The sequence below is a fragment of the Vipera ursinii genome, assembly GCF_947247035.1.
Source record: "Vipera ursinii genome assembly, chromosome: 6".
NCBI classification, from domain to species: Eukaryota; Metazoa; Chordata; class Lepidosauria; order Squamata; family Viperidae; genus Vipera; species Vipera ursinii.
In genome coordinates this window covers 7200702-7225424 of record NC_139515.1, presented here as the reverse complement: position 1 = coordinate 7225424, position 24723 = coordinate 7200702, and the positions used below count along the sequence as shown (strand labels likewise).

At 45.1% G+C, this 24723-nt stretch overlaps 1 protein-coding gene across 1 annotated transcript in view; it reads left to right on the top strand.

The window, feature by feature from the left end:
• Positions 1-5820: 5820 nt before the first annotated feature.
• LOC310642735 (voltage-dependent calcium channel subunit alpha-2/delta-1-like) overlaps positions 5821-24723 on the top strand; it is a gene marked incomplete at its 3' end in the record, with an annotated part of 54480 nt that continues 35577 nt past the window's right edge. The window contains exon 1 of the mRNA XM_083366624.1: positions 5821-6251. Within this exon, the coding sequence (XP_083222750.1) occupies positions 6157-6251 (95 nt within the window). The 5' untranslated portion in view covers positions 5821-6156. The remainder of the gene's footprint in view (positions 6252-24723) is intronic.

Genomic DNA, 24723 nt, shown 5'->3' with positions numbered 1-24723 from the left:
TTAATATTAATTTTAATTAATTTTACTGTAATTGGGCTTTAATATTTAATTCTATCTTAACTTTTGTACACTGTATTTTTATTGTATTGATTGCCCTGTACACCGCCCTGAGTCCTTCGGGAGAAGGGAGGTATAGAAATTAAATTATTATTAAATTATTATTATCATCTAACCGGCAAAACCCAAAATCAAAGTTTCATTTTTTTCCCTCCACCTCAAACACGGTTTCCAAGTAGAAAAAAAAGTAATTGTATTTCTTTTTCTGTCTAAAATGGTTCAGGGTCTCCTGGTTGAGCAGGGGGTTGGACTAGAAGACCTCCAAGGTCCCTTCCAGCTATATTCCGACTGATTAACCAAAGAGCACTATAATTATTTGTTTTGTATCAAACTATGTGAAGGCAGCAGAGATCCTGAAGGAGATGATGATTTTGGTCTTCTTCTGTTGTTATCTATTTTATTTTGTCATTGCACTGTGGTGGCGAACTTATGGATTGAGATTCACATCCCAGAAAAGCTCAGTTGGGGCCTATATTATATAGTTCTTTTCACCCCATGGGATTTCTTATCCTTTCTTATCCTTACAGCATTTTCAAAAAATCACCGCAAAGCTTTACATGGCACACCACTTTATCCCCACACTTCTGGATATTGTGTTTCTCCCCACAATCCAGCCTACCTTGATGATTGCATCATTTTTCCATGTTGCTTTTACAATATTAAATAACAACAACAACAACAACAATAAAAGTAACAACAAAACAATAATAATAATAATAATAATAATAATAATAATAATAATAATAATAATAATAATAATAATAATAAAGTTGGGACCTTGGTGGTTGTCTAGTCCAGGGCTTTTCAACCTTTTCACCCATTGTACCACTTTTAGGATATGGCAACATCCGAGGACCACCAGTCACCTAGCAAGGTGTCAAAAATTTGATGATCAAAAAAAAAAAAGGAAAAAAGTGATGAAGTACAGCTAGTCCTCAACTTACAACAGTTCAGTTAGTGACTGTTTGAAGTTACAATGGCACTGAAAAAAGTGCCCCCCAAGCCACAGCCGAGCAACACACCTGCCTGCCTGCCCAGCGGCACTCTTCCTCCTGTCCGAGGTTTTCATTGTTGTGAGCATTTCTGTTGAGGATTGGCAGCGGGGGTGGGGGGAGGGTGTTTGGTTTTTATTCCCCCCCCATCTGCTGGGTGGTTGCAGCAAATTTTGGTCACTTCACATGACCCTGGGACACTGTGACCGTCATAAATATGAATCAGTTGCCAAGCATCTGAATGTAAATCACAAGACCCTGGAGATGCTGCAACATTCCAACTGATCGGCGCTTCTTCTGAGCTCAGAAGCACCAGGATCAGCGCTGAGCTCCAGCTGGAGCCTGGCGCTGATCCTGGTGCTTCCACTGAGCCCTGACAGCCCTGCAGCTCCGGCCGTCTCTTGCTCAGGCTTGCGCGGTGCTGCCACCGGTTCAGCTCATTCCCCTCCCCTGCTACTACTTTTCTCGGATGGTCGCGTACCACCTGCCAGGTGCCAATGTACCACAGGTGGTACCCGTGCCAGTGGTTGAAAAGCCCTGGTCTAGTCCAACCCCCTGCTGAGGCAGGAAACCCTGTACCATTTCAGACAAATGGTTGTCCAGTCTCTTCTTAAAAACTTCCAGTGTTGGAGCATTCACAGCTTCTGGAGGCAGGTTGTTCCACTGGTCAATTGTTCTAACTGTCAGGAAATTTCTCCTTAGCTCTACGTTGCTTTTCTCCTTGATTAGTTTCCATCCGTTGCTTCTTGTCCTGCCTTCAGGTGCTTTGGAGAATAGCTTGATTCCCTCTTCTTTGTGGCAACTCCTGAGATATTGGAAGGCTGCTGTCAAGTCACCCCTCGTCCTTCTCTTCATTAGACTAGACATACCCAATTCCAGCAACTGTTCTTTATATGTTTTAGCCTCCGGTCCTCTATTTGCCATCCGTCTTTTATCAAATTTATTAAAACCACGAGGAATCCAGAGACAATGGCATTCTGCATATCGCCCAATATTCCATCTGCATTTAAAACCGAGTGGTACATTTCTTGAGTTATGTAGAAAGCATCTTTAGGTCATCTTCTTTTGCCCTCTTGAACCCTTTCCCTTCACCTAATAATGGCAGGGCCAGGAGAATAATAGTTGATTGGGGAGCTATGGTAGCTGACACAGATGCATTTGAACTCCAGCAGATGTTCTTCTATTATAGCAGCTTATCCGAACGGGCCGAGAAGACTGTGAGACACACTCCAAAGGTTTCAAATCACGTGGGACATTTAACTCGGGTTCTTCCGATTTTATCAACAAACGTCCAAGCAAATGAACGTAAGCCATAAATGAAAGTATATAAATGAAGCTAGGAGTTACCAAGATTGCCTGAAGAATAATGAGCAATAATTAGCCTGGTGTCTTATTTCCAATCCTCAGCTGGTTTTCTGCAGAGATATGAGATGAAGCTGAATCTTCCACGCAGATCTTCAAAAAAATTACAGGAAACCTGTTTTTACTCCTGAGGCATCCTTATCAAGCGTACCAGGTAAAGGATTTGTGTCAAATATTTTCAATTAGCAAAGGGCAGAGTCATTTTTTACCGGTCACTTTCTATATGGACATGGTGTTCTCCTTCAGGAGAAGACAATGTTCTGTGGAAGGCAGAGGAGTAAGAAATAGTAAACCAAGATGTGAAAATTTAGCTAAGCCTGTGCACAAAAGGAGAAATATAAATCTTAACAAGCCAACACATCTAGTTTGAAACGGAATGGGACACCTCTCCGTGGCCAACTCACCAGAGTCAACTCGCCACGGGACAGTTTAACAATTCAATTCAATTATTGAAAGTAAATTTAAAAAATATTTTATTTTTTTGCCTTTCACATCTCCTCTTGTTCTTCCTTTTGCCTCCGTTCTTGGATTATTCTATCCCACTGTTTCTTTGATATTGGTGTCACTCTTATCCCACAGGGATCCAACCTCACTTCCTAAGCAGTGGGTGGAAGCTTGCTCGGAGGGCGGTCCAATCTGGAAATAAGGAGGAACTTCCTGACAGTAAGAATATTTCATCAGTGGAACAGCTTGCTTCCTGAGGTTCTGGGAACTTCCACCACTGGAGGTTTTCAAGAAAAATAAAAAAGGACAATCGTTTGTCCAGGATGGTTTAAGGCAGGGGTCTTCAAGCTTGGCCCTATTATGACTGGTGGACTTCAACTCCCAGAATTCCTCAGACGGCCATTTTGATGAAACTGCAGGCTTGGATCCAGACCAGGGGTCTTCAAGCTTGGCCCTATTATGACTGGTGGACTTCAACTCCCAGAATTCCTCAGACGGCCATTTTGATGAAACTGCAGGCTTGGATCCAGACCAGGGGTCTTCAAGCTTGGCCCTATTATGACTGGTGGACTTCAACTCCCAGAATTCCTCAGACGGCCATTTTGATGAAACTGCAGGCTTGGATCCAGACCAGGGGTCTTCAAGCTTGGCCCTATTATGACTGGTGGACTTCAACTCCCAGAATTCCTCAGACGGCCATTTTGATGAAACTGCAGGCTTGGATCCAGACCAGGGGTCTTCAAGCTTGACCCTATTATGACTGGTGGACTTCAACTCCCAGAATTCCTCAGACGGCCATTTTGATGAAACTGCAGGCTTGGATCCAGACCAGGGGTCTTCAAGCTTGGCCCTATTATGACTGGTGGACTTCAACTCCCAGAATTCCTCAGCCAGGCACGCCTGGCTGAGGAATTCTGGGAGTTGAAGTCCACGAGCCATAAAAGGACCACTTTCGAAGACCCCCTGGTTTAAGGATTTCCTGCCTTGGGTAGGGGGTTGGACTAGAAGACCTCCAAGGTCCCCTTGAGCCCCAGGAGTCTATGAATCTGGCTAAGGAAACTTGGCAAGAATCTCACTTTCTGGCAGCATTATGTAGTCTTCTTGCTCATGTACCCCATGCAACAAGTGAAGTTTGTCCCATCCTGGCTTATGTCCTGGGGTGCCAGTTGCCAGGAGGCCAAATTGCAGGATTTTCTGACAACCCCCCCCCCCCCCCCCCGCCGCCCGGGAGTCATCCGCAAGAAGGGAGGAATAACATTTTTCTATTCGGAAGGAAATTCTCCTTTCCCATGGAAAGCTAGCCTTCCTGGCCCTCGACTCTTGCGGGCCAGGATCTAGAACGTCAGGAGGCCCGTGTAGAAGAGATACACGTGTGAAGGAGCCCTCGGATGTAATATGCCAGCAACGTTGCCGGGACTGGATACCCCCGATCCCGGCAAAACTGTATAGGGGAAACAGGGGGGGGGAGACTCCCTCCCGCGTTTCCCAGGTCCGGGAAGTCCCCTTCCCGTGCACGTGTGAACCGCCAGCCCGCTCAAGACGAGGGCAGGGCCGGCGAGGAACAGGAGAGGGCGAACCGTTCTCCTCGTCTCCGAGGATTCCCCCAGCACGGGGTCCTTCGGCGGCCAAAGAGCCCCCAGCAAGGCGAGGGGAGGCTCTCAGCAGCCGGAGCGCGGCTGTTCGGGGGAAGGGTCGCAGCGGGGCGAGGCCGGCCAGCTCCGTCCGGCGCGGTCGCCTTGCAAGAGCCCCATAGGGAACCGATTGACGCGGGAGCTGCGGAGGTGGGGGGGAGGAGGCGGAGGGGAGGGGTGAAGAAGAAGAAGAAGAGGAAGAAGAGGAAGAAGAAGAAGAAGAAGAAGAAGAAGAAGAAGAAGAAGAAGAGGAGGAGGAGGAGGAGGAGGAGGAGGAGGAAGAAGAAGAAGAAGAAGAAGAAGAAGAAGAAGAAGAAGAAGAAGAAGAAGAAGAAGAAGAAGAAGAAGAAGAAGAAGAAGAAGAAAAAGAGGAGGAGGAGGAGGAGGAGGAGGAAGAAGAAGAGGAGGAGGAGGGGGGAAGGAAAGAGGAGGAGTGGGAGGGAGGAGAAGGGGGAAGAAGAGAAGGAAGCAGAGGAAGCAGAGGAATGGGAGGAGAAGTGGAGGAGGGGAAGAGGAGGAAGAGGGGAAGGAGAGGAGGAGGAGGGGAGGAGGAGGAGGAGGAGGAAGAAGAGCAGGAGGAAGGAAAAAAAGAGAGGGAAGAGGGGGAGGAGGAGGAGGAGGAGAGGGGAGGTGAAAGAAGAGCAGGAGGGGGAGAAGTGGGGAAGGAGAAGAGGAAGAAGAGGAGGCGGGGAGAAGAGGAGGAGGAGGAGGAGGAAGAAGAAGAAGAGGAAAAAAGAAGGGGAGGAGAGGGAAGAAGAGAAGGAGGAGGGGCGGGGGGGGGGAAGAAGAAGAGAAACGGGAGGAGGCTGGCCGGGAGTTTCCACGGCTTCCCTTGTATGGCGAAGCGGGTCCCCGCGGGAGGAGGAGGAGGAGGAGGCGGGGGCGGCGGAGGGGCGGCCGGGCTCCAGCAGCCCCGGGCAGAGTCGCCTTTCCTCGCCGGGCTCCTCGGCGCTCTTCCAATCCGCGGGAAGCCCCGACCGACCCCGGCCTCCCCCTCTTCTCCCTCCTCTCCCCCCCTCCAACACGCCGCCGCCTCGCTCCACCTCCCCCCCCTCCTCCTCCTCCTCCTCCTCCTCCTCCTGGCTCCCAAGCGGGGAATAAAGGCGGACAAGCTCGGCGCGGCCCCCGCTGCCCCCCGAAGCCGCCGGCTCCGCTTCCCCGAGCCGGCTCGGATGGCGGCGGCGGCGGCGGCGCTGCTGGCGGAGCGCAGGCAGAGCCTGGAGAGCCCCGCGCGGAGCAGCCGCTGATTTGCTCGGCTGCCTTCCTCCTCTCTCTCTCTCTCTCTCTCTCTCTCTCTCTCTCTCTCTCTCTCTCTCTCTCTCTCTCTCTCTCTCTCTCTCTCTCTCTCTCTCTCCACCCCGCGCTTGCCCTCCGTCCGCCCACAGCCTCCTCGCCGCCGCCAGCTGCCGGGAAGCTCGGCCCAGGGCGAAGCAAGCAGCCCGGCTGGCCGCGGCTGTCCCCGGCCGCCCCCTCCGCTCGCCAACTTTCTCCGGCCTCCCTCGCGGGCTCCATCACTTGTTGGCGGGGGGGGGGGCTGTCCCTTTCATCCACCCCCCACCCCACCACCCCCGGGCGTGGTTTTTCTTTCCCACCCACCCCCACCCCCGTTTCTTTCCTTTTCCTCTTTTTTTTCCCGGGAGGGGGGGAGCCCTCGATCCTCGCTGGGGAAGATGGCTGCGAGCTGGTGGTTCTTCTTCAGCCTGACCCTTTGCCAATCTTTGGTGATCAACCTCTCCGCCGAAGGGCCCTTCCCGTCGCCCACCACGTAAGTGCAGCCTCAGCCCGGCTGGGAGTGGGAAGGGGCTTCGGGGAGGGGGGGGGAGTGTGTGTTTGTGTGCGTGGGGGGGAGACGGTGGGTCTCGGGAAGGAAGGAAGGAAGGAGAGAGAATGAGGGGAAGGAGAGAGGAAGAAAGAAAGGAAGAGATAGGAAGGAAGGAAAGAGAGACAGAGAATGAGGGGAAGGAAGGAGAGAGGAAAGAAGGAAGAGAGAGGAAGGAAGGAAGAGAGAGAGAGAGAATGAGGGGAAGGAAGGAGAGAGGAAGGAAGGAGAGAGAGAGAATGAGGGGAAGGAAGGAGAGAGGAAGGAAGGAAGGGAGAGATGAGGAAGGGAGGAAGGAGAGAGAGAATGAAGGGAAGGAAGGAGAGAGGAAGGAAGGAAGAGATAGGAAGGAAGGAGAGAAAGAATGAGGGGAAGGAAGGAGAGAGGAAGGAAGGAAGGGAGAGATGAGGAAGGGAGGAAGGAGAGAGAGAATGAGGGGAAGGAAGGAGAGAGGAAGGAAGGAAGAGATAGGAAGGAAGGAGAGAGAGAGAGAGGATGAGGGGAAGGAAGGAGAGAGGAAGGAAGGGAGAGATGAGGAAGGGAGGAAGGAGAGAGAGTGAGGGGAAGGAAGGAGAGAGGAAGGAAGGACGGAAGAGATGAGAAGGAAGGAAGGAAGGAAGGAAGGAGAGAGAGAGAATGAGGGGAAGGAAGGAGATAGGGAGGGAGGAAGGAAGGAAGCTTGGAGAGGTAGGCTGGAAAAACGCCGGAGGAGAGCAGACAGCAAACCAGAGGTAGAGGCAGATTTGGTCGGGGAAGGACCCTGGTCCATGCTTGGGGGGACCAGGAGCGGCCAGGAGCCTCGGGAGGAAGCTGGGAAAGAAAAGGGTGCTCGTGGGCACCCCGTTCCCCACGCTTGGCCATCTCCAGAGCATCCTTAAATAGCCCCTCTAGGCTTCCCGGCCGTTTCAGCTGAGCGCAGGGGAAAGTTTCAAGTTACATTCCCGGCCCTCTGACTTCCAGGGCTATTTTAGCCCAGCCGGGGCGGCCTTAGTGACCGTACATTTTTGCAAAAAGCAAAAGGGGTTTTTTTTTGGGTGGGGGGGCGTCTGAACGTTTCATCTCCCGCTCCTGAAAAGACGCTGTCCCGGAATCCCCGGCTCTAACTGAAGTTTGCAAAGCTCGCCTCTTCTTGCCCTTTGCAACCTGGAAGAATTTCTCCAGCCTAGAGGCAAAAGATGTTTTCTTGACAGCTTCTGGGCTTGGTTGGAGTCCGCTCTGCTTTTTACTGCATCTACGCATGTGCAAAATCACAGCTGTTTTTTTTTTCCTCCTCTCTCTCTCTCTCCCTCTCCCACCCCCCCCTTTAAAAAATAGCTATATAAGGGAACTTAAATGTTGCATCTACAACGCAACAGTTCCTTATTTCGTTAGGCAGGGCCCTCTTTGGTGTGTAGAATTTCAGCATGTTCACCTCTTTGAAAACAACACACCTGATCTTAGTGGCAAACTTATCCAGAACAGGTGCAAAATTCACAGCCAAGAAAAGAAACCAAAAAAAAAAAAAAGAAGAAGAAAGATTTAAATCTGGTCAGGGACTGAGACAGGAGGGGACTGAAAGGATCAAATTGAATCGGTTTGTTAGTGTAGAAACCTTTCAGTTTCTTTATATATGTATATATACACACACACACAATTGTTATTAAGCATCCTTCATAGTTGTTATGGCTTTAACTCGTTTTCTGGGGGCTGTATCACCCTCAGAGCTTCTTTAGCAAAATCCCAAATGTTTAAAGTTTATAGTTCAGGTTTGACTGTTCATTAACTAACTTGCCCTTATAACTAGATCCAATTTTCTCTGTGGGCTCCAGTGGGTTACTTTGAAATCTAGAAAGAGAAAGTTAAAACAGAATTGTACGATTGCAATTCCGCAACTGCCTGCAGATTTTTCTGCCTTTTTCAAGTGGTTCAAGGAAAACCTTTAACCCCAACTGATTTTTTAGCATCATCTCATTGTCTTAAAGATGAGATTCCTCAAAGTAGATGTGAAAGAAAGCAATATTTTCCTCCAGTTACCACAAATTTAAAGCCCAAGGTTTGTTTAGCAAAGGGAGAGAGGGTTGCTGCTTCATCTGAAGCACTCTGTCAGTCACTAAAATAAACCTGGCACTAATACACGCATCTTGTGAAGAATAAGTAAAGGTCTAAAGTGAGCTGAAGAATAGAATTTATTTGGCCACAAATTTTGAAGACTAGAAATATCAGCAATGGAAATAAGAACCAAAGTTTAATTTAGGAGAAGATAGGAACAAGGAAGGAGATGTGTGCCAAATAAATAGGGTTTCTGCACAACATGTTTTTTTTCTGTTGATAACTGATCAGCAGGTATTCTTCTATAAGGCTGCTCTGAATTAAAACTGCTTTGTTTTACAACACAAACACATAACAATTTGGTTTGGAAACAAGCCATCAGAATAGCCGAAGGATATGGGTCTATGTAGATATATGCTTGCTTAGATGATAATAACCAGTTTTAATTTTAAAGCCATTTCTTTACAAAATGGAAATGTAAACAGTCAAATTCAGGATGCTTACCCAATAAATAATTAAATGGCCTTGACATATGAAAAATTAGCAGCTAATATGTTTGTCTGTTTGAAATTGGAGATGTGACTGTGGTATGGTCAGTTTCAAACAATGTTTATTAAAACTGAATAGCCACAGATATACATAAGCCCACCAACAAATGGATCTTTTTTTTAAATGAAAAAGGCATTTAATGGATTTGCAATAATATACAACGTGTAATATTTAAGAACAAAAATCCACCCTAAATAACCAGGTCTAAACAATTAATAACAGACTGTCTAGGACTGATGTTAATCTCCACCTTATTTCTTCAGTTAGTCATTTTAAAAAGGTTGCTGTTTGATTTCAGTGGCTCCTTCAGACACATTTTTAAGCCCAGAATGTTTTGTCAATTCCCATTTAATTTAAATTATTTGCAGGAATGTATTTGCTTTGGTAGTCATTTGTCAACTGTTGCGATTTGTCATTTTTTAAAAATATGAATTAGTGGCTTTTTTTTAGCAGCATGCCATTTTAATGTTTGTGGTATATTTGCATATTGTATAGCCAACTTCATATAGTGTGTGATTGTTTGGGTGACATGCCGGCTAAACTTTGAAACACCACATTTAGAATTGTATCAAAATGTTCCAACCTTAATTGCCTGCAGAAAACACTCGTGATTTATACAATGTTTAAAAGGATTTGAAATGAGAAGGAATATATTATACTAGTTTCAGAAGGATATTTTGCTCTTTTTATGCTCGTATCTTTCTAAAACAACAGCTTCTTATTTCAGATTTTTAAATGGAATACTTTCTGTAGGGGAGGAATTTTTATATCTTTGTGTTCCACGGATTTAGGTCTAAAACACTTGTGTTTCACTGATAACCCGTAAACGTATGCTTCTTTGTTAAATCTAATGCCTAGATTCATTGTAATTTTTCATAGCTTACATTCTCTATAAAAAGAACTGATTTGGAGACGAGCATGTAGCGGTAGTGAAAATAAATACAATTTAAAATGCCCATTTTTCAAAAAAAAAAATCATTCCTTCACCATTAGCAAATAAATAGTGAACAGAATCACAGCCCTGAAGTCATTTTTTTTATTTTACAAGATTTTTGCTTTTTTAAAATTGATTCATTTACAAGAATTTGCTTTCTTCATAAGGCGAATAAAGACTCTCATTTTTAGGATGCTTTTAATGTCAAATAGGGTAATATCTGATCCAGTTTGATGTTTGGGCTACCCTCTTCAAATAAAACGCAAGTGATTGGTATAAATAGGTTCAGAATGCATTGCTGTTAAAGCCTATTCCTTAATGGCAGAGCAGATCTTACCGAGTTAAGATCCTCCTTAGCGTAGAGAAGATTGAGTAGCTAATTTTATGCCCTAAGTATAACTTTCAGATCCTGTTGCTATGCAATGCTGAATAGCAGTATCTTTGCAGCCAGGATATTTCAGTGACTTTAAAGTGGTCTTTTCTGGGCCATTCAATGTGCATTTAAAAGCACATTACTTGGGCTGTCTAGAGGCAAAAACTCTTACCCGGGACTATTTACGTAAATCAAAGAGAAACAGAGGATTCACATAAGGATATTTGTTTTCAGCCAGATGATGCTTAAGAGTTTTTGTACCAATTTCCTCTTTCACTTTAAACTGGGCTCCATGCTGCTTGTTAGCTGTCACGTCAAGAAGGATAAAGTGCTTTTGAAATTATTTTGTAGGGAGGTAGAACATCTTGTTGTTACTGTGATTGTCATTATTGTGTTGGTTTTGCATGTACACTGAGAGCTTCTGCACCTTCCGTGTCTAATCACACTGGGCCAGATAAAATATTCTATTCTATTGATGTATAGTCTCCTCTTCTGCTACTGCTTTGGAAAAATATTTAGATCTGCTGATAGATTAAGTGGGGGCCAAATACGTTGAAGGAGTATTCAATTTATTTTTAGGAACAAAGGGAGACTTTGGAACGGCTGGATTTTCCTTTAAATTCTTGGCTCTGCCTCGGCGCTTTCTTTTTTTCTTTTTTAAAAAAATCTGATAATATTGTAGCTGCTTGAGTGTTGGAAGGCGTTGCTTTTTTTTGTCACTGAGACAATTTCTCTTTGCAAGGCTTGAACCCTGAAAGGAAAACCCTTGTCATTTTTCTGCGTGAAATCTTTAGATGTCAAAGCAAGGGAGCTAATTAATCTTCCTATTATTTTTTTTAACATATACTGCTGTGGGTAAATTCCATTTCTCCATGCTACATTCTCCCTTTGTCAAACTTGTCTAGTGGAAGGCTTGCTTATTGTAATTAAAACTGGTGACTGGTTTTGGCAGGTTTTATTAAAAAGTGATCTGAACCATCTTTTTTGCAAGAAATGCCAGATAAATTGGGAGCCATCACAGCTGGCCTGAATAATTCTTTAGTCAGGGATATTAGAGATCCCCAAGACCTTAATTATTACATTTTATATAATTGTGCCAATGAGGGAACCCTGGGGGTGAGGTAGAAAAGAATTAAGCCAGGCTCTCTCTTCATTTTCAAGTAATCATCTTAAAAAGTTGCTCGATGAAAAGAGAATGTTTATTTCCTGAGGTGTTATCCCTTCTCCTCCCCCACCCCCAGTTTAAATCCGTGAAATTATATAAGCATTAAGGAAAAATTAAGTTTTGATGTTGACAGTTTTTTTTTAACAAGTCTGATCAGATAAAAGGACTGCAATCACAAGCTCTTTAAGAAACAAGCTCCCATTTTTTCTTGGAGTAAGCCCTTTTGATTTATTGGAGATTACTCTGGTGTAAATCTGCACAGAGTTTGGGTATTCCTTTTATTGGGTGTACCGGACTATATCGCTTGCAAAGGCTTTAAACCAGCGGAGGAGCTTGCCTTCAGAAACCGTGGTGCTCCATCACTGGAGGTTCTTTTTAAAAAGACTCAGTCATTTGTCTGAGATGGTATAGGTTCTCCTTCTTGAGCGGTGGAGCTGGACTAGAAGACCTCCAAGGTCCCTCCCAGATTCTATTCTATTCTATTCTATTCTATTCTATTCTATTCTATTCTATTCTATTCTATTCTATTCTATTCTATTCTATTCTATTCTATTCTATTCTATTCTATTCTATTCTATTCTATTCTATTCTTTCTGCCTTATGAACATTATCTACTAATTTCCTTTTCTGTGCTTTTCCGTGTCTTTCATTTCTCTTTAAAATGTTACAGTAAGGGTTTTCCCCTCTCTTTTGTATGATACACACAGACACTTAGACAAACGTCTAAGTTCAGGAGAAAAATTTCTGCTAGATTCGGGACATCCACGACTATTCTTGTAATTCAGCTTTATATTTAATGGTTGAGGGTTGCATGTATTCAGACTGGGTAGGAAGGATATAGAAAGAAGATATAGAAAGAAACATGAGAAGTTAGTGGCTAATTTGGACCGATTTTTTTAAAAAAAACACGGCCTCTCCTCCTTCTGATGAGGGTGCAACAGAGATAAGGACTGTCTGGCTTTTTCCAACACTAATGTCTGCAAAAGATTAGATTGCAAAAAATTATCTGGAATCCTTCTTGTAATACTCCTGGAGAAGAATAACTCCAGGGCTTTTTTCCTCATAGAACGCTCAGAACGGAGTTCTGGCACCTTTTTTGGATGGAACCTTGTAGGGTAGGCAAGGCGGGTTGTATGACATGTGTGAGTTCCGGCACCTTTTTCTTTTACAAAAAAAGCACTGAATAACTCTTAACAGGGAAGGAAGGCTGTCCAGTGGCGTAGCGTGGGTTGTCAGCACCCGGGGCAAGGCAAGGAATTTGCGCCCCCTAACCCGTGGATTTTAGCACTCGAGTCTCTTCCACTAGATTAGTTAAAGAAACCCTTACCCCCCCTAAGCACATGTATTGTTTGTTATGAAAATACTGATGTAATTAAAGTAAAATGCATCTAATGCGCCCCCCCTAGATGTTGCGCCCGGTGCGGCCGGCCCCCCCTGCACCTCCCACGCTACGCCACTGAGGCTGTCCATTCATACCTAGGTACTTTTGAAAGTTATCTGGCCAGTAGATTCAGGACTGAAAACTACAGTATCATATTCCTAACTCTCGGTATCAAAATGATGAAAGAGAATCGCCCAAACTTGTGAAAATCCAGAGGCAGGCATCCAGAGGTCCAGGATTAACACGATACAGGTAACCCACAATGGTTTAGTGACCATTCAAAGTTACAATGGCACTGAAAAAGGTGACTTAATGACCATTTTACACACTACAGAGCATCCTGGTGGCCACATGATAAAAATTCAGATGGTGAAGATAACATTGCCCCCCCTTTTTAAATATATATATATATATATTATTTTCTAGTTTTACAATCATAAATACTTAATCAACAAAGTGTTGTCTGGGTCCATTAGTAATTCAGAGGTACATACTACCTCCTCAATCTAGGTCCAATACTACACCATCCAATGTTTCCTCTCTTCTTCCGGTGGTATAGATTTTCCACACTAGGCAAATACAATTCTTATTGCTGTTAATATATATACAATTGAATAAAACATCTTTAATCACATTTTTCTAATAATACATAATATCAATAATATCAATTTAAAATGTCTTTTCTAACCAAGACATATCTCAATTGCACTTGCACTTAAAATCCATTTGTTCAATCAATATCCTGTTTTTTTAAAAAAATATTTTGATTTCAAAACATCTCTTATCGCTTATAATTTTCTCCTAATAAACTGTATTTGGGTAACCAAAAGCTTCCCTTATTCAGACCCTCTTAGCATTTTCATATTACCCTTCCCATGCCAAAATATAATATTCTTTGACATTCTTTCAAGAGGCCCTGAAGACATAGTTTTGCCAAGGGGCTACACAAGGATCAATCATAAGTTGCATTTTGGAGTGTAGTTGCAATGTTGAATGGTTGCTAATGAATGGTTGTAAGTCAAGGGCTACCCGTATGATATGTTTTGCTCAGAGAGACAATCCCACATTTCTGGAATTCTAATAGTAGGGTCTTCAAACAAATGAGCCATATTTTGGTCCCAGGGAGTTCCGTTGTCCTTTTTCCAAGATGCTGTTTGTCAGCGGTAGCCAATGAAGTCCTTTATTCAAGGGAAAAGATAAGTTAAGAAGAGCTGGATTTTGCTTTCTTCTTGCGTAATTTTCACTATTTATTTACCAAGATTCTAATGAGTTTATGAAAGAGATTGACATTATATGCCACCAACAAATCAGCCAGCTTTTGCAGTTAATTATAGTAATCCTGTTGCCTCGAACAACAGGATGAATGGAACAAGATGAATGGAACGAGGGCTTACGAAGATGGTTGCAATGAATTTGTTTCCCCAACGGCTCTTCTCTGCTTCCATTAGAAAAAACAATCCAACAATCCCAAATGATAACATAAGTCCCTATGTTGAGTAGACAGGATTGGTTTTGAAGCTTGAATATTGGCTCTAGGAAGGCTTAGCTTTTCAAAATTTGGCTTGTAAGTCTCTTCCTCCTGAGAAAAAAACACGAATTATCTGAGGACTAAGGTTTCAAGGGGCAATAATAGGACCATTGAAGTAGGATCATTGATGGGAAGAAGTTGCCATATTCTGTCATCAAGATTAGTACTCCAGTCTTAATTAGATTAAATTAGATAACCTTGATTGTCATTTTTACTGTGGGCACAATGGCACGCATTAAAAATTAAATTTAGTTGCTTGCCCTCAAAGTGTACACATACACAACACACATTTAAAACATACTATATACAACATATGTATAGACCTACACCCTTACATATAAGTAAGATATAAATATTAATCACTGTCCATCTTGAATACGTAATGGAAGGAGGAAGCAATACTGTATGGAACAAAGCTGTGGCTGAATCTGGAGGTTTTGCTTCGGATACCACGGAGCCACCCTCCTCCCAGAAGGTAACAAGGAAAACAGGTTGCGAAGAGGATATGTGTGTGATGTGTATGACCCTGCTCAAGCAATGCTTGTGTGCCGTGTCCTGGATCTTTTCTGCCATCCTCACCACTCTCTGCACCGCCTTCCTGTCCGAAGCAGGGATGCTTCCAAACCAAACTGTGATGCTGTATGACAGGATGCTCTCGATCGTCCCTCTGTAGAAAGTGGTCAGGATGGGGGAAGGAAGATGTGCTTTTCTCATGCGATGCAGAAAACGTAGGCGCTGCTGTGCCTCCTTCACCAGTGTCTCGCTGTTGAGCGACCAAGCCAGCCTACTTGTTAACTGCACACCCAGGAATTTGATGCTGGTAACCATCTCCACAGGTGAATCACTAATGCACAGAGGAGTGTGGCTGTGCCTGCCTTTTCTGAAATTGACAGTGATGAGGGCAAATATATCATACTTGTGGTGATAACATTGTTGTTGAAGAGCAACCCTCCCAGTAGGGAGGGAGGATCAAGAAGGGAATTAGTCTGGATTCATTGCATAAACCACAAGAGGACTAGGTTTGACACACACACACTTTGAATGCCTTACCCGCTGCTCACGAAAATGGAGCACGCATACGCCCGCTTGCCCACTGCTCGTGCAAGCAAGGATGTGTGCACGCATACTCGCAGACCGTTTCCGTGGCCCAGTTGCAAACCCCTCGCGGCCCACTTCTGGGCAGTGGCCGCACAGGTTGGGGACTCCTGCCTTAGAGCCTTATCTGGTTGTTTCCAGGCGAAACTTGCCAGTCTGGGGAAATTCTTGTCATCTTTGCAGAGAACAATAAAGTAGCTACTCTGAACGCTACACATGTGGGTCTGGTTGTTCATGCCTGACAATTGTGCAGATACTGTTAATTCTAGGCAAGTCATGTCATGCGGTGGAATCTGTAGCTGAAGTGAGGGGTGGATTTAAAAGACTGGTTAGCCTGGATCCGCCGTAAGGAAGGCAGAACGCCAAAGAATTCATGCTTTCAAATTGAGATGCTAGAGAAGATTCTTGTAAGTCCCTTGGACTGCGAGGAGACCCAGTTGGTGAGTCCTAAAGGAAATCAACCTTGTCTGTCCTTTGGAAGGAGAGATATTGAAGCTGGAGCTGAAAGACTTTGGCCACCTAATGAGAAGTGAGGAAGAACTCCTTGGAGAAGACCCCGATGTTGGGAAAGATGGAAGGCCAAAGGAGAAGGGGATGGCAGAGGAGGAGATGGTTAGATAAGGTCATCAACACAATAAATGTGGGTCTGGGCAAACTCTGGGAGACAGTGGAGGACAGGGAGGCCTGGTGTGCTGTGGCCCAGGCTGTGGTCCATGGGGTTGCGAAAAGTTGGACGTGACTTTTAGTGACTGAACAATAACAAAAGCTGGGAACCGCTGGGAAGGAAGAAGCACAAGAGACAACAGACTCTCCCTAAACCTAGGAGTACTTATCTAATTGTTCCGCAGGACAGGGGTTCCCAACCCCCGGGTCATGGACCAGTAGTGATCTGTGTCCTGTTAGGAACTGGGCCACACAGCTGGAGGTGCTGTCTATCTCTCCCTCCCACCCCCAGGGTGTGGAACAATTGTCTTCCACAAAACTGGTCCCTGGTGCCAAAAAGGTTGAGAACCGCTGTTGTAGTGAGTGCAGTTACTCTGAGGAGATTCTTGTAAATAGACGGGTAGCAATAAATGTACTTCTTTGATCGATTCTCATCATTCCGGTTCTTTGCACCTGACAAGCACGGATTCCCACAAACACCTATGAGCCCATTTGTACGATGGAGTTTTCAGTCATGCCGTTCTGTTGTGCTTCTTCTTTGTTTAACTTTCACCTGGGAAAGAGTGTGACTATTCCGGGCTGTCTTTTCCATGGATGGTGCCGTTGGTTTGAGTCTTGTTGTACTCAGCCGAATAGATTTGAGGGTTTGCTTTTGTTCCTGGCCTGAGCACGTTGATGTATGATAGGGACACGGTGGCCCAGTGGGTTAGGACGCTGAGTTTGTCGATCAGAAGGTCAGCAGTTTGGCGGGTCGAATCCCAAGTGCCGCGTAAAGCGCCTGTTAACTCGTCCCAGCTTCTGTCAACCTAGCAGTTCTAAAGCACGTAAAAATGCAAGTAGAAAAATAGGGACCACTACGGTGGGGAGGTAACAGCGTTCTGTGCGCCTTTGGCGTCTAGTCATGCTGGCCACATGACCACGGAGACGTCCTCGGACAAGCGCTGGCTCTTTGGCTTTGAAACGGAGATGAGCACCGGCCCCTAGAGTTGGAAACGACTAGCATGCATGTGCGGGGGAACCTTTACCTTTACCTTTATTGATGTATGGGAAAGCCGATTCCTCTGCCTTGTCTGTGCGGCCAAAGTCTTTTTTAATAGGATGAGAGAGACAGAATTGTCCTTCCTCTCTGCTGGAGATGAAGAGCATTAAGGCAGGTTAATCCTAGCCTTCCGGCTGTAAGCTAATTATAAAATTAAGCCTAAGTGCATTAGAGTGACGTGGGAGATTGCAAACAGTAATAGCACAGAAATTAAGTTAAATAGTGGGAGAAACTGGCAGTGGGGGTACGCGAAGCAGATGACATCACCCGTGTCATCTTGACTTCTCATATAATTTATGACATCTGCGCTCTGACACATGGTGCACTGATAGCCCTGTGGCTTCCACCTTGATATCGGGCCCAGCAGTATAACCAGAAAAATGAACTAGCTGGGCTGTCATTTAGTTATATCTGGTCTTGTGTCTCTGAAATAGAGCTGTGTTGGGCTTCCAGCAAGAGTATTGTCTATGAATGAGACAAAACACTAACCCAGAGCAATTACTAAAGGCCTGAAGGACAGGGAGAAAGGAAACATTGGAACAACTGTCTGAGCTCAGATAAATGTGCATCAGATTAACTCTTTCTTCAGCTTTGTGCTTGACTCATGTCTCTCTCTCTGTGGGTGCAGGCATTAAGGTTATTTGACGATGATGGACCACTTACTGTAATCAGCTCTCCTGACAAGTGATGAGTGAGTGACTGCTTCTCTAATATGTAAAAAGACCATACTCACATTCTCCAAGAGATAGGAGATTCTGCACATAGGTTGCCCGAGGAGAGAAACTCAACCCTCCCTTTAATATTTTCCTTCTGACCGTAGGAATTTGCAGGATTTGGTTGCAGGATTTGGGTTTGGCCAGTCTAGAGAAAAGAAGGACTAGGGGGAGACATGATACTAACATTCCAGCATCTGAGAGGTTGCCACAAAGAGGAGTATAAAGGTAAAGGTTCCCCCGCACATGCGTGCTAGTCGTTTCCAACTCTAGGGGCGGTGCTCATGTCCGTTTCAAAGCCGAAGAGCCAGCGCTTGTCCGAGGATGTCTCCGTGGTCATGTGGCCAGCATGACTAGATGCCAAAGGCACACGGAACGCTGTTACCTTCCCACCGTAGCGGTCCCTATTTTTCTACTTGCATTTTTATGTGCTTTCGAACGGCTAGGTTGGCAGAAGCTGGGACGAGTAACAGGCGCTCGCTCTGTTACGCGGCACTTGGGATTCGACCTGCCAAACTGCCGACCTCGGCAAGCTCAGCGTCCTAACCCACTGAGCCACCGCGTCCCTTATAAAAAGACCTCAGTTCACTTGAAGACTTCACGTTTTAAGAAGCAAGAGTTCCAGAGTGAAGAATGAACATAAGGGTAGTGAAAAACAGATAGTCTGCATCACTATAGCAAGGAAGATGAAACTCGACACATCAATCAATCAATCAATCAATCAATCAATTAATCTTTCCCCACTTCCAGCAAAAATGGACAGCACAAGTACATCCTTTTCTCTGCTGGGTCCTCCAGAAACAGTTGTTGTTGATGGTGAGGTTATCTTGGTGTTATCTTCTAAAACTTGGTGTTTTAGAACTTGATTCCAACTGTTTTAATATGGGCAATTATTTAATCTTGTTTTAACGTTTGTATTTTGTATTTTATTCTGCCCTGTGAACCGCCCTGAGTCCTCAGGGAGAAGGGCGGTATATAAATATTATTAAATTAAATTAAATTAAATCTATTTAGTAGCGTCTGACTCTTGATGATTCAATGGGCCATGTCTCTCCACGTTTTCTGATCTTGCAGTACTTCTTTGAGTTTTTCTGTGTTCCGGTTAGTGTCGGCTTTGATGGTGTGTTCTTGGCCAACCTGGTTTCTTTTTACCATTAACTCTTCCAGACATGATTGCTTACTCCACTGACTTCCCCTGCAAGACATAGCCAAAGTAAGTGAGATGTAGTTTTCTGATTTTTGCCCTTCCAGTGACATTTCCGGTTTTACCTGGTCTACGCTCCAGGTCTTTCTTGTTAGTCTCCTTCGCTAACCAAGGAATACGCAGGAATCTTCTTTAACATCATGGCTCAAATTTTTTTTTAATCCCATTTATATCCCGCCCTTCTCCGAAGACTCAGGGCGGCTTACAATTTAAGCACAAACCAATGTGCTTAGCAGTAGCCTTCATTCTATGTATATGCCTGCTTATTAGGGCTTTCACCCCCCCCCCAATCAGCATTATTACAAAGTCAGCTTAATTGCCCCCAACAATCTGGGTCCTCATTTTACCTACCTGGGAAGGATGGAAGGCTGAGTCAACCTTGAGCCTGGTGGGACTCGAACCTGCACTAATTGCAGGCAGCTGGTGTTACTTAAGGAGGCATTAGCCCACTGCTCCACCAAGGCTCAATTTCCTTCCTGTCTTGCTTTGCTAAGATCCAACCTTCATCACCACAGGTAGGAGGACTAAGTGAAGCCATCCTTAGCTGTAAAATATTACACTTTCCCACTTATTTCAATAGTATTTAAGGGGCAGCCTTGGGATTGTATAAACTCTTGTTAGTCTTCATTCCCCCTTTGGACAGCACTACAATAACTGGCAGGGTCAGCGAACAGAGACGCTAGGATAAGACTGTGAATGGTGGCATCCAATTTCACGCTGGTGGAGTTTCCTGCAAACTCAAAGATGGCTAGAGAGCCCTTGGACCAGGTCCTTAATCTCACGGTAAATGAGACATATCTCTGGAGGGCGAAAAGATGGTGCAAAACAAATTGTATCACATTTATTGTATCAGATGGCACCCTGGGGAAGGGTGATGTATCACAAAGGTAGCCGTGCATTACGCTGGATGTGGCCATTTGTCTTCTCTTTAAATAATGAGTTCTTTCGCTTATCTTCGGGTTTCTGTGTATTACTACTAGCAGTGCTTTTTTTGTAAAAGAAAAAGGTGCCGGAAATCACACATGTCATACAACCCGCCTTGCCTACCCTACAAGGTTCCATCCAAAAAAGGTGCCGGAACTCTGTTCTGAGTGTTCTATGAGAAAAAAAGCCCTGACTACTAGGTTTCCCGAGGGGAAGAAAAGGGGAATTGTTGTACCAAATGGGAAATTAGGCTTGATTTTTTTAAAAAAAAAATTATAAAAAGGAAGCATTGTCGTATGGCTTTGGGCCCAAATTGTAACATTTCCCCAAGCTGACAGGCCAGCAAAGCTCCATGCTGAAAGAGGAATTGAAAAGATGAAGAAACATCTGGAGCGGTTGTCGTTTCTATTCCGTTGCCAAACAATCCTGCGGAGGTTGTGTTCGTGTAGTATGCAGGGGCTGGATTGGATGTGCAGCTTGTTTCCCCCCCTTCTCCATAAATTAACCCAGTTAATTGGGTTTTGCAGAAACATTGAATTAGCTTGTCTACCACGTTTTAGCCCTGCAAATTGCACTACCTTTGCCATCTGTCTATATTACTGGTTGGAGTGCAACCATCGTAATCGGGAGGGGGGTTCAGAGGGGAATTCGCTTGGACTCGCTACAGAAACACAAGAGAATGAGGTCTGACCACCCCCACCCCAATGCTTTGAGCCTTGTCCGCTCATTCCCAGGCAATAGCTCTGCGTGCTAACCCTGAGAAATAAGCATAAGATGTTTGCTAAGTAGCATGCATGAGGTCTACAACAACTCAGCATGGCCAACTCACCACAGCCAACTCGCTAAGGTCAACATGCCATGGACAATTCACTTTTTTTGAGCAACTTATGCGAAGACCTAGCTCTTTTAAGAGGTCCATAATGGTGGGAAAGGCAGAAGGAAGGAGGAGAGGATGACCAGACGCAAGATGGGTGGACTTGATCACAGTGACAATGGCTGCACTGTTGGAAGGCAGAAGTTGACAGCAGAACATCCCAGAGAAGAACTTTCTAGGAATAATTGATGACTTCATGACATATAAATAAATAAATCAGAACTCCGAGACTTGAGATTTCCTCAAAGAACATGTTTATTGGTTACATACTATCAGCACAGTCAACAGTGAAACCAAGTCTGAAGTTCCCTTCAGAAAGCAACAATATTACAAAGTTGAACTTCCCACCCCAGTGCTATGCAGTTAGCTATGTTCCCCAATAGAAGAGTTTGGTGGGCTTTCTAACTAAATGCTTCAGCCCCTTTCTAACTGACAAAAATGACCTTGGTTCCCACGGGACAGTAGAATGTTTAGACCAGGGGTCTTCAAACTTGCCCCTTTTATGACTTGTGGACTTCAACTCCCAGAATTCCTCAGCCAGGCACACCTGGCCGAGGAATTCTGGGAGATGAAGTCCACAAGCCATAAAAGGGCCAAGTTTTGAAGACCCCTGGTTTAGACTAGTAGAAATCCTCCATCCTCCTCCCAATCCTGTGGCAACTTAGAACAAATGGCTGAAGCCAGGTTTGTTGTACACTAGAATTGACACAATCAATGCATGGTAAAGGGCAACAGGGAAGGGTGATCAGTTACATGGCTTGCATCCGGATGATTAAGCCCTGCCTTTTGACATGTATACAAGGCAGGCCACACCCATGAAAGGAAGGTGGAGCCTTGATTGACCAGTTGAAAGCCAATGACAATGGATCTGCTTCTTCTCATTGCTCCATAACTCTTGATGCAAATTCCTGCTTTTTGAATAACAAACTGACAGAGTTGGAAGGGTCCTTGGAGGTCTTCTAGTCCAACCATATGCTCAAGCAGGAGACCTATACATTCCAGGCAAGTGGCTATTTAAAGGTAAAGGTAAAGGTTCCCCCGCACATGCGTGCTAGTTGTTTCCAACTCTAGGGGCCGGTGCTCATCTCCGTTTCAAAGCCGAAGAGCCAGCGCTTGTCCGAGGACATCTCCGTGGTCATGTGGCCAGCATGACTAGACGCCAAAGGCGCATGGAATGCTGTTACCTTCCTACCATAGTGGTCCCTATTTTTCTACTTGCATTTTTACGTGCTTTCGAACTGCTAGGTTGGCAGAAGCTGGGACGAGTAACAGGCGCTCACTCTGCTACACGGCACTCAGGATTCGACCCGCCAAACTGCCGATCTTCTGATCGACAAGCTCAGTGTCCTAACCCACTAAGCCACCGCATCCCTACAGTGGCTATTTAGTTTCTTCTTAAAAGCCTCCAGTGATGGAGCACACCCACAACTCCTGGTGGGAAGCCGTTCCACTGGTTAATTGTTCTTCCTGTTAGGCAGTTTCTCCGCAATTCTTGGTTGCTTCTCTCATTGATTAGTTTCCATCCATGGTTTCCTGTCTTGCCTTCTTGGACAAAACATTCTCTAGGGCTTCCCTATAAACAGTCAGGATTCTGTGTTTGGTGACAGCTGACCGCCTTGGCTCAACCTTGTGGTTCAGAGCAGTTTGTAAGGGTTCCTGAGAGTGGCATCCATCTGTTGGTTAACTGTGCGAACTTTTCTTGATGCCTGTAAGCAAAATGGACTTTTTCTCTGGGGCTACCCCATTGGCACCAAGAAAGGGGTCAGCTGCTCCTGCTTGTCTTGGGGGTTTAAGCTGTTCCCTTGTGTTCATTTTGCCCACAGCTGCCGGACTCTTTGCTTTGAAATGGGACATGCTCTACCTTAAGTCAAAGCTATGCTAGGATTGTTGAGTGTTTGCCCACATATTTTGGGGGAAAGGCTGTAGATTCCTCTTGAGCTGGAACCCTGGTTTTGGGATGCCTGGCCAGCCCTGGGGTGCAGCTGTTCAGTGTAGAAGATGCATCTGCTAAGAATGGGAGCTGAATTTGCTTTGAAAAGAAAAAAAAAAAAAAACAGGGCAAACATCGTGGAAGAGGTCGCACCCCTGGCTGAGAAGGACAGCTTGAGAGAAGGACCAGAGTGGAGAAAAGGGATTTGAGATCTTTTCTTAGGCTCTGGAATGCTGAAGGGTGCCAAGCTCAGTCCACTGGCTTCTGCTCAAGCACCTGTCCATAACCTCTTGTCTGCTTTTTGGAGACAAGTAGGAGAAATCAAAATGTAAGTGGAATGCAGCAGTTGTTAAAAAATACTATGAGTTGGCCAAGGTTGGCTGAAGGACACCAACCAGTTGGGGCATCATGTCTGTTGCTTGTTGAATGAAGCCTGGTCTGGTGTTCGGGCAGCTGTGAGTTTGAAACAATCCTTCGGGGGGGGGGGGCTGTCATCTCTGTAAGCTTGTTCAGATAGCAGCCCACAAACCATCTTGTCTATGGAGAGTCTGGGTCATCCAGATCATGGTTATCCCAAAGGTGCTTTTTCAGGAGACAACTGGACCTTCTTGTTTTTCTTTGAAGATGTTTCTCTTCTTATCCAAGAAGCTTCTTCAGCTCTCACTGGATGGTGTGGGAATGGAATAAATCCTTCCATTCTCCGCCATCTAGTCCAGGGGCAGGCAACCTTGGCTCTTTTATGACTCGTGGACTTCAGCTCCCAGAATTCCTGAGCCAGCATGGCTCAGCTTGGAAACCTCTCCCTTTTCCCTCAGCATGGCTGGCTCAGGAATTCTGGGAGTTGAAGTCCACGAGTCATAAAGCGGCCTAGGCCTAGGCCAGGGGTAGGCAACCTTGGCTGTTTTATGACTCGTGGACTTCAACTCCCAGAATTCCTGAGCCAGCATGGCTCAGCTTGCAAACCTCTCCCTTTTCCCCTCAGCATGGCTGGCTCTGGAATTCTGGAAGTTGAAGTCCACAAGTCATAAAATGGCATAGGCATAGGCCAGGGGTAGGCAACCTTGGCTGTTTTATGACTCGTGGACTTCAACTCCCAGAATTCCTGAGCCAGCATGGCTCAGCTTGGAAACCTCTCCCTTTCCCCTCAGCGTGGCTGCCTCAGGAATTCTGGGAGTTGAAGTCCACAAGTCATAAAGCGGCCTAGGCCAGGAGCAGGCAACCTTGGCTCTTTTATGACACGTGGACTTCAACTCCCAGAATTCCTGAGCCGACCTGGCTCAGCTTGGAAACCTCTCCCTTTCCCCTCAGCATGGCTGGCTCAGGAATTCTGGGAGTTGAAGTCCACGAGTCATAAAAGAGCCAAGGTTGCCTACCCCTGATCTAGTCACTTAATAACCATGTTACTAATTTACAACCGGAGTGATTCACCTAACAAGTGTGGCAAGCAAGGTCATAAAATGAGGCAAAACTTACAGGTGTCTTGCTTAGCAACAGAAATTTTGGGCTTAATTGTGATTGTAAGTCAAGGACTACTGTACTGTATGAAGAGATGTTTATTGAAAACTATAGAAGATTCTCAAATATTTTACTTCCATGTTGAATTCCTTCCCAAATTCTTGCTCAACTATCACATTCCTAAAATGGTGAAAACATGCTGTGGACTTTATCATTAGAATTTTGGTCTGTGGTGGTTTCAGAAGCCTAGGGGAAAAATTGGGAAAAAAGTAGTCGTTTCTCCATTTTCCCTCCTAGAACTTTACGTTTTTAACCAAAACCTTGTTGAAAAATGCTCCCTCTGACTAGGTTTTCCTGTAATACGATCCATGGTTCGGCCACCTTTATTTTAACCACTCTCCACCGTTGCATAATATGATCTGGATAAATGGTAAACTTCATTTCAGGGAAAGAATTGAGGGCTGAATAGAACGGCAATCTCCCTTCTCCGCAACTTAAGAGCATATTGATGGATACATTGTGTAATCACCATTAACGATGTTCTTTCTCCATTAGTGCTTCAA